Here is a 15319-nt window from a genome sequence, read left to right as displayed (position 1 = left end):
TCCAGGACCACACACATGAGTTAACAGAGCTGGAAATTGTCACTGATAATGCTTCCCAAAAAAAAAAAAAAAAAAAAATTTAAATGCATATGGCAATAAACAAACTGGCTTTAATTAGTTGCATAGACAGTACATACCTCCACGGACATAATTTAAGTTTAGCTATAAACAAAATGATAATTGTAAGGGAAGAACATAGATCCAAAACACTATTCTTGTCAAATGTGAGGTGTATTTCATGCAGGAGACTGATGTTCAAGGTCACTTTAACATACACACGTGCTCCTGTAAGTACTTGTAATCCATTAAATGTAAACACATACATAATGTATGCTAGCCTCAAGCTGCTGCAAATTGGTTCCAATGATCTAATAATAGACAATGAAGATATTTGTGTCATGAATGTAAATTATAAAATATTAGTCTAAATAAGTTCACTGGGAATGTCCAGGCCTTATATTCCTGCCAGAACAGGAGACAGTGTGTTCAGTTTTCTGAGTTAGTGAATAGAATAAGCTCAATAAGAGAGCTAGATGTTATGTATTGTGCACTGTGTCATTAAAGCTGCTATTAGTCACCGTTTGCAACAAAACTGAGAAGGCTCACTCCTCCAGAATTAAAAATGTCCCATCCAAGATAAACATTGCCCAACAAAGGAGACCATTTCTGTAAAAAAGAAGAAGGTCGCACATCAAATTCCTCTTCCAAACATGATGCAACTGAAGCACAGTCATGTATTTTATTACAAGAAATATTGATGCTGTTTGATGTCACAGAAGTTGAAGAAATCCAAATGAATTGTCATCTGTCATAGGGAACTAATGTTCATTTGATATAACCTAAAATATTTGTAAAACAACTAGGACATGATTGTCAACTTCCTAATTGTGGATCTGTGCTTCCTTTTTCCCATTACTGACATATTTACATATGGTATTTCTATTGTTAGTTGGTTACCATACCTATTTTTTCCGTAGCTAATGTGTTGAGGGTGCTATGGCTAAACTGTAAGATATATGCTTAAATAGCTGCAAACCACTGAATTGATGTGATATCCTAATCTATATCTACCTCTACATTTATACTCTGCAGACCACAGCGAAGTGAATGACAGAGGATACTTACAATTGCACTGTCGTCCCCTGCTAAGCCCATATCTAATACTGTTAAAATACTGTAGAGCATGTATGAGATGAATTACCAATCATCTATTTTTATTTCCTACTGCTCCTTCCCGTAAAAAATCAACAAAACAATCTTGTGTCACTCTTCATTGTGGTATCTGCTTTTTCCAATCTGCCCCAAAATTGTTTTAACTAAAATGTGGAATGGGGGACAATTGCACAGGAAAACTGAAGAGTAATTTAGATTAAAGCATGTTGAGATTGTGCACGAAATTCCAATGAAAAGCAGCACAACTTTATATTTAGTATCATAGGGATACACAAATTTTCAGGAAAAGTCTGAGACTGTTTGATTGTTAAGTACCATTGAACTCAAAAATATGCAACAGATGATCAATCATTCATGTCATAAGTGTACTGCAGCAATCTGATGGGAAGTGCTGTTCGAAACTGTTGATAACAAGGAACATTAAATGATTTTAATGTAATGTCTTATTTTATCAATTTACTAATTAATAGCTGTTTCACAGTCTATATCTATATCTGTACTCTGAAAGCCATTGTAAAGTGCATGGCAGAGGGTACTTATCATTGTATCACATATTAGGATTTCTTCCTGTTCCAATCAGTATGGAGCATGGGAAAATCGAATGCTTAAATGCCTCCATACATACTGTAATTCATACATCTTGTCTTTGTTGTTCCTATTTGTAGATTATTCACTTAATATTGGTTCTTGAAACATTGTAAGTTGATTTTGAGGGATGGTTGGTATTTATCTTCAGGTGTTGGACAAATCAGGTTTTTCAGAATTTGTGTGATGCTCTCCCATTTGTCAAACAAAGCTGTTATCATCCATGCTACCCTTCCCTGTGTAAGTTCAAAATTCTCTTTTTGTGCTGTTTGGAATGGTCCCACGCACTTTAGCAATGTGCTAAGATGGAAAGCACAATTGTTTTGTAAGCAGTCTTCTTTATAGACTGACTGCATTTTCACAGTATCCTACCAGTGACTGAAGTTTGGTTCCTGCTTACATAAACTGAGCCTGTGTGATCATCCCATTTCATATCCATACACATTGTTACACACAATATAGCGGAGATGCTGAGTCACAGTTAGGCACAACAAAAAGACTGTCACAATATAAGCTTTTGGCCCCCAAGGGCTTTGTCAAAAATAGACAAAAAACACACACACAAAACTCAGACACACATGACTGCAACCTCTGGAGGGAGAGAAGTAAAAAGACTGGATGCATTGGTGGAATGAGGGCTGTGTATTGTTGGAATGGTAACATGGAAATGGGTGGATGGTTGAGAAAAGTGACTAACAAAGGTTGAGGCCAGGAGGGATATGTGAATGTAGGATATATTTCAGGGATATTGTTACATTCCATCCTGTATTTTCCATTGTTTGATCATTGTTACACACAGGTATGAGTTGACTGAATCCAATTGTGACTAAATTGATGCTGTGACGTTCTCAATTTTACATTTTGTACATTTAAAGCAAGTTGCCCTTATTTGCAGTACTTTGAAAGCTTATCAAGATCTGAAAGATTTGTGCAGCTTTTTTCAGACTGCTTTATTGTAGGTAACTACATCATTAAGTCTTAGGTTACTAGTAGTATTGCCTTTCAGGTCACTGATATACAACATGAACAGCAAGGATCCCACTACATTTCCCCGTGGCACACCTGAAGTTACTTCTACTTCTGTACATGATACGCCATGCAAGATAACATGCTGTCTTGTTCCTACCAAGCTATCATCAATCCAGTCAAAAATTTTGTTTCATAACACATATGAATGACTTATGTTAATAAATTTTGGTGCAGTAACAACTTGAATGGAAGTTAAGAAACACTGGCACTTAGGCTTCCCTTGATAAAAATGTGAGTTAAGCTCACACAACTGATGTTTGCTGAATCCATACTGGCTGGGATAGAGATCATTCTGTTGAAGGGACTTCATTATGTTTGTGCTCTGACTATCCTGAACTAAAGAAGCATGTAAAATTAATCTGTAACGGTTATTAGAGTAACTGTACGGATGTGAAGGAAAAATTTTAAAGTTTGCACAGGAGAAACTAAATGGCAGTGGCGTTGTGTGGTGTGCTGTGGTGTGGTGTGTCAAGTCAGTAAGATTAGTCAAAATGTATAAGGCTTCCTGTAGTTATTGATGAATTTGGTTCAAGGGATCATGACTAGGAGAATCAGGCTCTTATCATGGTTCAGCTATAAGTCAGATTTTCTGGGCCTTCTGCAGCTAACTCCAAGAAAAGCACTGGACAGTTCCTATAGTAATACCAGATCTGATGCCATGCACATTCGCTGCCAAAGCTGATTTTCTGCTGTGTCTCTGGTCAGGTCTTTGTCATGTGACAGCTTATTGTGCAACTCCTCCTTGGCCAATGCTGGAGCTGTGTGGCTCGAACACTTTAGTTATTCTTTTGGTACAGGTATTAATATTAGAGAATTAATCATGTTGGGAGATGCTTCCTGTTGTGTCATTACCATTGATACTACTGCATCTGGCATCTGGCAACAGTTGGCAGCATATCAAGACATTTCGATGGATGGTGATAGAGGATGCGCATGACAACGCCACAGCCAATGATGTGCACCCTCTGAGTGTGCCTAAACTGGCTGCTGACAAGAGTGACCTCTGAAAACTGGATGCAGGAAAACTGCACAGCAGCCTGGGCCAGTTCTGCATAAGCAAGTGAGCAGACTGTGCAGTGTCATGGCATTCCTACTCTGTTGTCAGGTGTTGACATTTATTGCTGTGTACATCAGACTATGTTTATGATCTCCAGTTTGATAAAACTGGCACAAATGTGTGTTTACAGACTATGTGTGCTGGTTAATTATTTACTCTTGTCCAGATCTTATAGTGGTAGTTTGTTGCTCTTCTAGTCCTGGACACCAGTCTTCCTATGTTGATATCCACTGAGGGATACAGTACACTCAGTGAAAATGTAGACCTCATACCAAGTGAAATGTATTAAGCTCTGGAAGAAGAAACACATCATGATTTATAAATGTAAAACAAAGGTGATTTACTTACCTAGGGAAAAAAACAGTAATGGTGGAGCATAGAAAAAGCCAGAAGTAGAATTGCTGAAACAAAATATGCTATTAATAAAAGTAACAACATCGAATATGTTTCATTTATGGTATTTGATGGCTGTAACATCTGAGCGGTGTTGGATGGCTGTAACATCTGAGCCATAAGAAGGGAGAAAAAAGGCTGAAACATGTGAGTGTCTTAGTAAAGTAATACAGAAATATGCCAATGATAAACGAACTAGAGGCAGACCACAACTGAGGTATGTAAATCAAGTCATGAAAGATGTTCATGCTGTACCAATTACACTGCTGCCATCCAGTCCATTCATTGAAGACCAAAGGAAAGAATTACTTTTGTCTCAAAAAGGACCTCAGAGCAATTTCAGCAATGTTAACTGTTGAACAGAGCAAATTTGAAGTGTTGTCTTGTATTTTATTCTAAATATATATAGAATAATTTTATTCGGGTGTGTTCACTAACCTGCTACAATACCACTGTCAAATAAATAATGAGTATAAATAATGGAAGGAGTAGAAATACTTACTAGTTGGCAGTTGTGCCACATAAAACACTGTGCAGAAGTTACAGCAGATTTAGTATATAATATGACTGTTTTCACAGGTGGGCTTGCCTGTGATAGGATAGGACAAACCTGTGATGGGTCTGGAGTAGGCTGTGCTGGGTGGGCATGATGGACAGAATTTTGTTAGCCATAACATTTTCATTACACTGGACTTGAGCATTTCTGAACATTGACTTACTTGACTTAATTCCTTTTACTGCAATGTGGAGCATATGGCACATTTTAGAGCTCTCCATCTGACCCTGTGTGTTGCCATCTTCTTGATGTCACTCCAGGAGTGACCAACGGCTGTCACCTCAGCTTCAACAGTCCTGCGCCAGGTCAACCTCAGTCTGCCTCTCCTCCTTGCTCCTTGTGGGTTCCATTCTATAGCCTGCTTTGGAATATGTTGCAGGCCTCTTCTCAGGGTGTGTCCAATCCATCTTCATTTCCATTCTTTTACGGTTATCTCGGCTTCCCATTGTTGGGTGCATTGACATAGTTCTCGGTTTGAGATAACATTTGGCCAGCATACTCCCAGTATCATCCTCATACATTTATCATTGAAGGTTTGTGCTCTTGTTTTAATTTGTGCTGTCACCTTCCACGTCTCACACCCATAAAAGAGAACAGACTTTACATTTGAGTAAGAGATTTTAAGCTTTACCTTCAACAATATTTCACAAGATGTCCAAACTGGATGCAGCTGGGCAAAGGCCCCTTTTGCCATTTTGATCCCACTTGTGATGTCTTCTGTCACACCTCTCCATTTTTGGAAACAATACTTCCCAGATAACAAAAGCTCTCCACCTGCTCAGTCTCCTCTTCTTTCATGGCTAGTGCATTCTTGTTCTTTCTGTTCATCCTAAGCTCTTTAGTCTTAGCCTTGTTTATTTTTAATCCAACTCTCTGAGCTTCTGTTTCCTATTCCCTAAGCTTCTCTCTCATATCCTTGAAAGTGTGGGACAGAAGGCAGATGTCATCTGCAAAGTCCAGGTCCTCCAGGCGATCATATAGGGTCCACTGTATACCTCTCCTTTTCTCTCAGGTTACCTTCTACATGACACCATCTAATGTCAGCAAAATAGCAGTGGTGAAAGCAAACAACCCTGCCTTACTCCAGAATTTAAAATGAATGGTTCTCAGAGATTTTCATCGTGTTTCACCTGGCAAGTATATTCTTTGTACATCCTCTTCACGATACTGATGATCTTTGGTGGTACTCTCTGACTCTGCATTGTTTTCCAGATGGCTTCATGCTGCACTCTATCAAAGGCTTTTTTTTTCATAGTCAACAAAAGCCAGATACGAAGGAGACCAGTATTCCATGGATTGCTCAATAATGATCCTCAGGATGTTGATTTGGTCTGTGCATGATCTGCTTTCTCTGAAACCAGCCTGTTATTTCCTGAGCTTACTATCCATGGGCACTCTGAGATGGTTTAAAACAACCACTGACAAAAGTTTGATGCTACACCAGTTATTGCACTTTGTCAGGCCTCCTTTCTTGGGCAACTTGATAAGGATTCTCTTTCTCCAATCTTCATCGCCCCTTTCTGCTGCCTCTTGAGCCCTTTCTGCAAGCTGTTCTAACTGATTTCTTCTGTCAGATCTAGTGCTTCTCTTCACTTGCTGATGAACTTAATTGTACCTTGCCCTAAGGCATTGTTTTTCTTCATCATCCCGACACTGGTTGATCAAGGCATTTATTTCTCTTCTTTCTTCAATCTTCTGTCATATATTATCAGATATCCACAACATTTTCATTACCCTGGAGATGAGCATTTCTGGACATTGCTTGACTGATATCACTCTGTGTCACTGCAAAATCACTGAGTTCATCTCCATTGACTCCAACCCCACTGACACCATCCATTTCATCTCAAAGAATTTAACTCAGTTGATGTATAGCAAACTACATGAGTGATTTTTTTTTTCTGTTGCTTGCCAGTTACAGAGATACCAGTCTCAAGATACCAGTTTCCATTTCTGCTTGATCAAAAGGAAAATTCACTTGAGTAACTATAAAATCCCCCCCCCCATGAACCATGGACCTTGCCGTTGGTGGGGAGGCTTGCGTGCCTCAGCGATACAGATAGCCGTACCGTAGGTGCAGCCACAACGGAGGGGTATCTGTTGAGAGGCCACACAAACGTGTGGTTCCTGAAGAGGGGCAGCAGCCTTTTCAGTAGTTGCAAGGACAACAGTCTGGATGATTGACTGATCTGGCCTTGTAACAATAACCAAAACGGCCTTGCTGTGCTGGTACTGCGAACGGCTGAAAGCAAGGGGAAACTACAGCCGTAATTTTTCCCGAGGGCATGCAGCTTTACTGTATGATTACATGATGATGGCGTCCTCTTGGGTAAAATATTCCGGAGGTAAAATAGTCCCCCATTCGGATCTCCGGGCGGGGACTACTCAAGAGGATGTCGTTATCAGGAGAAAGAAAACTGGCGTTCTACGGATCGGAGCGTGGAATGTCAGATCCCTTAATCGGGCAGGTAGGTTAGAAAATTTAAAAAGGGAAATGGGTAGGTTGAAGTTAGATATAGTGGGAATTAGTGAAGTTCGGTGGCAGGAGGAACAAGACTTCTGGTCAGGTGACTACAGGGTTATAAACACAAAATCAAATAGGGGTAATGCAGGAGTAGGTTTAATAATGAATAGGAAAATAGTAATGTGGGTAAGCTACTACAAACAGCATAGTGAACGCATTATTGTGGCCAAGATAGATACGAAGCCCACACCTACTACAGTAGTACAAGTTTATATGCCAACTAGCTCTGCAGATGACGAAGAAATTGAAGAAATGTATGATGAAATAAAAGAAATTATTCAGATTGTGAAGGGAGACGAAAATTTAATAGTCATGGGTGACTGGAATTCGAGTGTAGGAAATGGGAGAGAAGGAAACATAGTAGGTGAATATGGATTGGGGGACAGAAATGAAAGAGGAAGCCGCCTGGTAGAATTTTGCACAGAGCACAACATAATCATAACTAACACTTGGTTTAAGAATCATGAAAGAAGGTTGTATACATGGAAGAACCCTGGAGATACTAAAAGGTATCAGATAGATTATATAATGGTAAGACAGAGATTTAGGAACCAGGTTTTAAATTGTAAGACATTTCCAGGGGCAGATGTGGACTCTGACCACAATCTATTGGTTATGACCTGTAGATTAAAACTGAAGAAACTGCAAAAAGGTGGGAATTTAAGGACATGGGACCTGGATAAACTAAAAGAACCAGAGGTTGTACAGAGATTCAGGGAGAGCATAAGGGAGCAATTGACAGGAATGGGGGAAATAAATACAGTAGAAGAAGAATGGGTAGCTTTGAGGGATGAAGTAGTGAAGGCAGCAGAGGATCAAGTAGGTAAAAAGATGAGGGCTAGTAGAAATCCTTGGGTAACAGAAGAAATATTGAATTTAATTGATGAAAGGAGAAAATATAAAAATGCAGTAAGTGAAACAGGCACAAAGGAATACAAACGTCTCAAAAATGAGATCGACAGGAAGTGCAAAATGGCTAAGCAGGGATGGCTAGAGGACAAATGTAAGGATGTAGAGGCCTGTCTCACTAGGGGTAACATAGATACCGCCTACAGGAAAATTAAAGAGACCTTTGGAGATAAGAGAACGACTTGTATAAATATCAAGAGCTCAGATGGAAACCCAGTTCTAAGCAAAGAAGGGAAAGCAGAAAGGTGGAAGGAGTATATAGAGGGTCTATACAAGGGCGATGTACTTGAGGACAATATTATGGAAATGGAAGAGGATGTAGATGAAGATGAAATGGGAGATATGATACTGCGTGAAGAGTTTGACAGAGCACTGAAAGACCTGAGTCGAAACAAGGCCCCCGGAGTAGACAATATTCCATTGGAACTACTGACGGCCGTGGGAGAGCCAGTCCTGACAAAACTCTACCATCTGGTGAGCAAGATGTATGAAACAGGCGAAATACCCTCAGACTTCAAGAAGAATATAATAATTCCAATCCCTACGAAAGCAGGTGTTGACAGATGTGAAAATTACCGAACTATCAGCTTAATAAGTCACAGCTGCAAAATACTAACACGAATTCTTTACAGACGAATGGAAAAACTAGTAGAAGCCAACCTCGGGGAAGATCAGTTTGGATTCCGTAGAAACACTGGAACACGTGAGGCAATACTGACCTTACGACTTATCTTAGAAGAAAGATTAAGGAAAGGCAAACCTACGTTTCTAGCATTTGTAGACTTAGAGAAAGCTTTTGACAATGTTGACTGGAATACTCTCTTTCAAATTCTAAAGGTGGCAGGGGTAAAATACAGGGAGCGAAAGGCTATTTACAATTTGTACAGAAACCAGATGGCAGTTATAAGAGTCGAGGGACATGAAAGGGAAGCAGTGGTTGGGAAGGGAGTAAGACAGGGTTGTAGCCTCTCTCCGATGTTGTTCAATCTGTATATTGAGCAAGCAGTAAAGGAAACAAAAGAAAAATTCGGAGTAGGTATTAACATTCATGGAGAAGAAATAAAAACTTTGAGGTTCGCCGATGACATTGTAATTCTGTCAGAGACAGCAAAGGACTTGGAAGAGCAGTTGAATGGAATGGACAGTGTCTTGAAAGGAGGATATAAGATGAACATCAACAAAAGCAAAACAAGGATAATGGAATGTACTCTAATTAAGTCGGGTGATGCTGAGGGAATTAGATTAGGAAATGAGGCACTTAAAGTAGTAAAGGAGTTTTGCTATTTGGGGAGCAAAATAACTGATGATGGTCGAAGTAGAGAGGATATAAAATGTAGGCTGGCAATGGCAAGGAAAGCGTTTCTGAAGAAGAGAAATTTGTTAACATCCAGTATTGATTTAAGTGTCAGGAAGCCATTTCTGAAAGTATTCGTATGGAGTGTAGCCATGTATGGAAGTGAAACATGGACGATAAATAGTTTGGACAAGAAGAGAATAGAAGCTTTCGAAATGTGGTGCTACAGAAGAATGCTGAAGATTAGATGGGTAGATCACGTAACTAATGAGGAAGTATTGAATAGGATTGGGGAGAAGAGAAGTTTGTGGCACAACTTGACCAGAAGAAGGGATCGGTTGGTAGGACATGTTCTGAGGCATCAAGGGATCACCAATTTAGTATTGGAGGGCAGCGTGGAGGGTAAAAATCGTAGAGGGAGACCAAGAGATGAATACACTAAGCAGATTCAGAAGGATGTAGGTTGCAGTAGGTACTGGGAGATGAAAAAGCTTGCACAGGATAGAGTAGCATGGAGAGCTGCATCAAACCAGTCTCAGGACTGAAGACCACAACAACAACAACTATAAAATCAAGAGACAGAATGGCTGACTTGTACTTAACTTCAGGACTTAAAGTTCATATTACTATTTAAAGTATGAGACTGTCCTAGCTTTTGAAACTATCAGTTCCTTCCTTGGGAAAGAAGGAGGGAGCAGTAGGCTGCGGAAGATTATAAAGCAAGGGCATTTCACTCACACCCCTGGGTGAGAGCGACCCACGTGCTGTGAGGATGAGGACCAGGTCATCCTTTCTGTCTCAAAATTTTTGTTTTTGTTTCTGCTGTTCTTTTTACGAGTTGAACGGTGTGACATTAATGTTATTTTCTCTGACCAAAGTATTAATTCAGAACTACTTGCAGATTGTGGGATGTCGAGGAACAGTTGAAATAAATCCGAGGCTTATAATGCAAGCAGAGGCAACAGTGCATGGTGTCTTCCTCTACAACTCAACTTCAGTAAGTTTTAAATGATGCGAATTTTCAAAATAAGTACAGTTTTTAAATATTGGCACTGCAGCACAGTGGTCAATGATCCACACGTGCACTGAGTATCTGCTTATAGTGATTACCCACAGGTGCAATAATGGTAGCATCCATGTGTGTTTATGTTTATTTGCTCTTATTTAAAATGCCTTTGTTAACTAAAAATCCAACAACTTCTGAGTTACATGTAGTGATTTATTTTATGCGCTAAATAGATGAGAAAGTAATCAAATTCATCAACACTAGTGGAACTCATAAAGAGAACACTATGGCAAAGTAATCATAAAAAAATGGCTTAGAGCATTTAGAAATGGGTGTACTGACATTCATGATGAAACACAAAGTCAGTGACTACTTGTTATCACTGAAGATTTGGTGTAGAAATCTGATGTAAAAGTTCTAGAAAATTGATACTTTCATTTAACGCTTTTTTTAAATCATTATCAAATGAGCTTCTTCAAGTTACAAGAAGTGTTCTCTAAAAAATTCTTACTTAATGCATAAACTATTTGAGATTGGTTGTCAAATTGGGCAGCAGATTTTTTAATGGGGAAGTCAGAAGTTGGTTGTTCATTATTATCAGTGCCTTGCTGTTGATAGAAATCATGTTGAAAAGCGGATTAGATTTATAGGTTTTCATAAAGTAAAAAACTATATGTGACTGTAGGCTTTCCCGGCATAACAAGTAATAAAACTGTTTTAAAAACAAACTTGTGTTTCTTTAATATAAATAATAGTGTTCACTTAAAGAAAAACACACTGAATTCTACAAATTTCTTCTCTTTCTCTTGTATGTATGCGATTTTTGTGTGAAAATACTTACATCTGATAACCACAGTGTTTTTTTTTTCCCCCCCCACTGACAGGAGGAGAGACAGGCTGCTATTGACAATCTTTTGGAGGGAATTGCCAAAGGCTGGGTCAACCCTGTCGTGGCTAAGGAGTACAAGTTTGAGGAAGCTCCTCAAGCTCATCACGACATCATCCATACCAAGGGAGCAACAGGCAGGCTTGTGTTAACTCCCTGAGGATGCATTTAGAGGGCTGGGCATAAAACACACCCACTAATATCCTTCTGTTGTTCGATTCTGTGTTTCTATAAGTGGAAATCTGGGTTTGGAGGTCAACTGCCAGCAGCTGTATTTTTAAATGTTGATTATGGTTCATTAGTGCTCATCTGATGTTACTTTAATTTCATGAAGTGGATTGGTACTTTGTTATTTCATAGCAGGAACAATAACACATACTTACCAGGAGTTACAACAATGTGCAGAGTGAATGTTTAGTGAACAGAGGGACATCATTTGATTTGAAAATGAAACTGAGATTATTTACATGATGGAGGTACAATAAATGCAGTGGAAAAGGAACAGCTTACCAATGGACTGTGGAAATGAGTTATGGATCAAGTTGTTGGATGATTTAGTGTAGTGGAGTTTAGTTGTAACAAGCTAGAGCTCATGTAATATGGTGTGTCCTGAAGTGAAATATGTCTATGGAGTCAGTGTCCTTCAAGTAATCTTTTGTTTTGTTCAGATGTACAATCATAAACAAATGGAATTATGACACATATAATTGCAACTTAACTGAAATTGTACATGAAATTATGATACATGCAGTTGAAATGAACTGAAATTGTTATTTTGTTGTTAAATTGCATTTTACATAGATTATTTTTGATAAATAACATAAAATGTGTAATTTGAACACAAGCAAAAGATAGAGCAAAACAAAGGAAATTAATTGTTGACTAAATCTAACAAGTGAAATAATATCTTCATGAATAATTTCTAACAAATGGACTACATTCTGTAGCACTTGTTACACAAGTTCTTCCATGGTTCCACATACAAATTTGCACATAAGACAGGAATGTAGATAGAAATTCCTCCTCAGTGTTGACAAAAGCAAAAATGTGATGCTGTGTGGACAGAAATTATAGTGGTAGTAGGAGTAACGGCTTTTATTGTAGTGGTAGCTCGTAAAGTGTAACGAAATCAAGGAAATCTTGCTCTGAGTGTTTTGTTGTCACTGTGTGTGCCATTACCCACAGCACATAGCTGCATGGTTTGATTGCCACAAATGTGGGCTTGTGGTCAATGTATTAGCAAACTGTCTTTGGAGGCAACTAAACATTGATTGGTAATATAGGGTAACCAGTATCTTCACCAGTAGCAACTAACATTTTTGGTTTTGGTGCCTTTAGCAGTTTTGAATTTCAAATACCAGATTTAGTTAACACAATATACATTATTCCATTCAGTGATCTGGACACTCCATGTAAGGCATGATCTGCTTTATTTGAATCTAATCTTAGTTGTGCATAAAAGATATCCTTAAAACCTATAACTACTCCTTGTTTTTTCCAGGTCAAAACCCAGGGCATTTGTTGTGAAAGTAGTTAATGTGAAATCTGACCAATTAGAGGCATCAGGTGGTGTGACACCAATTGCATCTAGCTACAGGTGTTGCCCATGATAGTAATTAAAAAGCATATGGACATAATTTGCTTTTAAAGTATCTTATCAGTGCTCTTTCTAATGTAAACAATTAGCATATATCATACATCATCTAGAAGAGCTACCGGATTGTTCTGTTCTAAGCGGAAGTGTAATCCCAGTCAAGGGCATCCGGGGACAAGTACCTAAAGTAGGGAACCATCAAATTCCTCCACGCTTGTCCCCTCCCACTTTCCCAGCTCACCAAAATGTTGCTCACACCACTTCCCTCAAAACCAGCTTCCTCCTCCTCCTTCAAACTCTCTCCTCTCTATGCCACCTCCCTCTCCTCCCAGGAGGTGTGTCAAGAAAGTAAAATATTTAAGAAACCACTCTTAAAAAAAAAAGTATCTTTTATTGTGAATACTTTATTACAATCAATACATTAATACTGTAGGAAAAGGTAGATTGTTGCTTACCATAAATATAACATGCTAAGTTGCAGGCAGGCACAATTAAAAGACACTTACACATAAGCTTTTGACCGCAGTCTTTGTCAGAAAAAGAGAAACACACACAATTCATTCACACAATCAAGCACACCTCATGCACATGTGATCGTCAACTCTGGCAGCTTGGGGTCAGAAAGCATTGCGGAGTTGCCGGTCATGTATGCATAAGGTGTGCTTGTTTGTGTGGATGACTGGTGTGTGTTTCCCTTTTTACAATGAAGGCTGAGGCTGAAAGCTTATGTGTTAAGTGTCTTTTAATAGTGTCTGTCTACAATTTAGCATGTTATTATTATGGTAAAAGTCTGTGTTTTCATACATTGCTGATATTCCTACCTGGAATTTCCATTGTTCATTATATCAACACTATACTTTAACCAGTTACTCAATTTTAGTGAAGTACAGAAACAAACTTTTTCATGAAAAAGTGTATTTTTAACTACTGAGACAACCTTTTTACATTTACAATAAAATACTAAAATTAAGTGAGTACAGCACCAGATAATATTGCAAAATAATGGAATTGTATCAACATCTACACCCGTATTCTACAAACCACTGTGAAGTGCATGGCAGAGGCTACACCCATTGTACAAATTATTAGGACTCCTTCCATTTGCTTGTGGAGCATGGGAAGAATGACTGTTTGAATACCCCTGTGAAAACTGTAATTAATCTAATCTTGTCCCCACAATTCATACAGGAGCAATATGTAGAGCCAGTTCTTGAAACTTTGGAAGTATGCTTCTGTGGGACAGTTTGCATCTATCTTCTAAAGTGCCTGCCAGTCCATTTTCATCAGTATTTCTATGAAGTAGGTCAAACAAACCTGTTACCATTCATGCTGCCCTTTTCTGTACTTGCTGAATATCCTCTGTTAGTTCTATTTGGCACGGTTCCCCCACACTTGAGAAATATTCTAGGATGAGTGATTTGTGAACTATCTCCTTTTTAGACTGATTGTGTTCTACATCTGTCAATGACTCTCCATCCAGGATAATGTGGCTGCATCCTCCCTAGTAAAAAATCCTCAATCCAATCACAAACTTTGCTTGGTACCCCACATGACTGTACTTTCAATAATAAGCATAGGTGTGGTGTTGCATCAAATGCTTTTTGGAAATTGAGGATACTGCATCTACCTGACTGCCTTGATCCATGGCTTTCAGGATGTCATGTAAGAAAAGTGCAAGTTGGGTTTCAAATGATCAATGTTTTCTGAATCCATGCTGGTTGAAATGGATAAGGTTGTTTTGTTCAGATACCTCATTATGTTTGAGCCTAGAATATATACAAAGATGCCATAAAAATGGATGTCTAGGATACTGGATGGACTTCTACTTCCCTCCTTGGAAATGGGTATCACCTATGCTGTCTTCCAACTACTGTGCACGCTTTCTTGTTTGAGGGATCGACAGTAGACAGTAGATTATAGTTAAAAGAGGGGCTGACTCAGCTGCAAATACAGTATAAAATCTGAGAGGGATGCCGTTGGGCCGCAGAGTTTTGTTCAGTTTTACTGATTTCAGCTGTTTCTCAACAGCAGTAACACTAATAATTATTTCACACATCTCTGCAGTGCAAGACCTAAAGTGGGACAATATCCTAGGATTTTCATTTGTAAAGGAACATTCGGAAACTGAGTTCAGCATTTCTGGCTTTGCTCTGCTATCCCCAATTCCAGTCCCTGTCTCATCCATGAGTGTCTAGACACTAACTTTGGTGCAACTAACAGCCTTTATACAAGACCAGTATTTCTTTGGGTTTTATGAGAGGTCCATCTATAGTTATTGAAGGCTTCACACATTGCCCTCTTGACAGGCAAAGG

The 15319-nt window shown here is 38.8% G+C and overlaps 1 protein-coding gene across 2 annotated transcripts in view; it reads left to right on the top strand.

Moving 5' to 3' along the window:
* LOC126480758 (quinone oxidoreductase-like) overlaps window positions 1–13769 on the top strand; it is a 90789-nt gene extending 77020 nt beyond the window's left edge. The window contains exons 6-7 of one of the 2 annotated variants that reach the window (XM_050104046.1): window positions 10422–10517; window positions 12914–13769. In XM_050104046.1, the coding sequence (XP_049960003.1) occupies window positions 10422–10517; window positions 12914–12949 (132 nt within the window). In that variant the 3' untranslated portion in view covers window positions 12950–13769. Of the gene's footprint in view, window positions 1–10421; window positions 10518–11410; window positions 12186–12913 lie in introns of those variants that run through there. The other variant, XM_050104045.1, reaches the window with a different exon arrangement.
* Window positions 13770–15319: the final 1550 nt, after the last annotated feature.

The sequence above is a fragment of the Schistocerca serialis genome, chromosome 5, assembly GCF_023864345.2.
Source record: "Schistocerca serialis cubense isolate TAMUIC-IGC-003099 chromosome 5, iqSchSeri2.2, whole genome shotgun sequence".
NCBI lineage: Eukaryota > Metazoa > Arthropoda > Insecta > Orthoptera > Acrididae > Schistocerca > Schistocerca serialis.
Note: the sequence above shows the minus strand (reverse complement) of the source record. Positions and strands in the feature narration are given on the sequence as shown.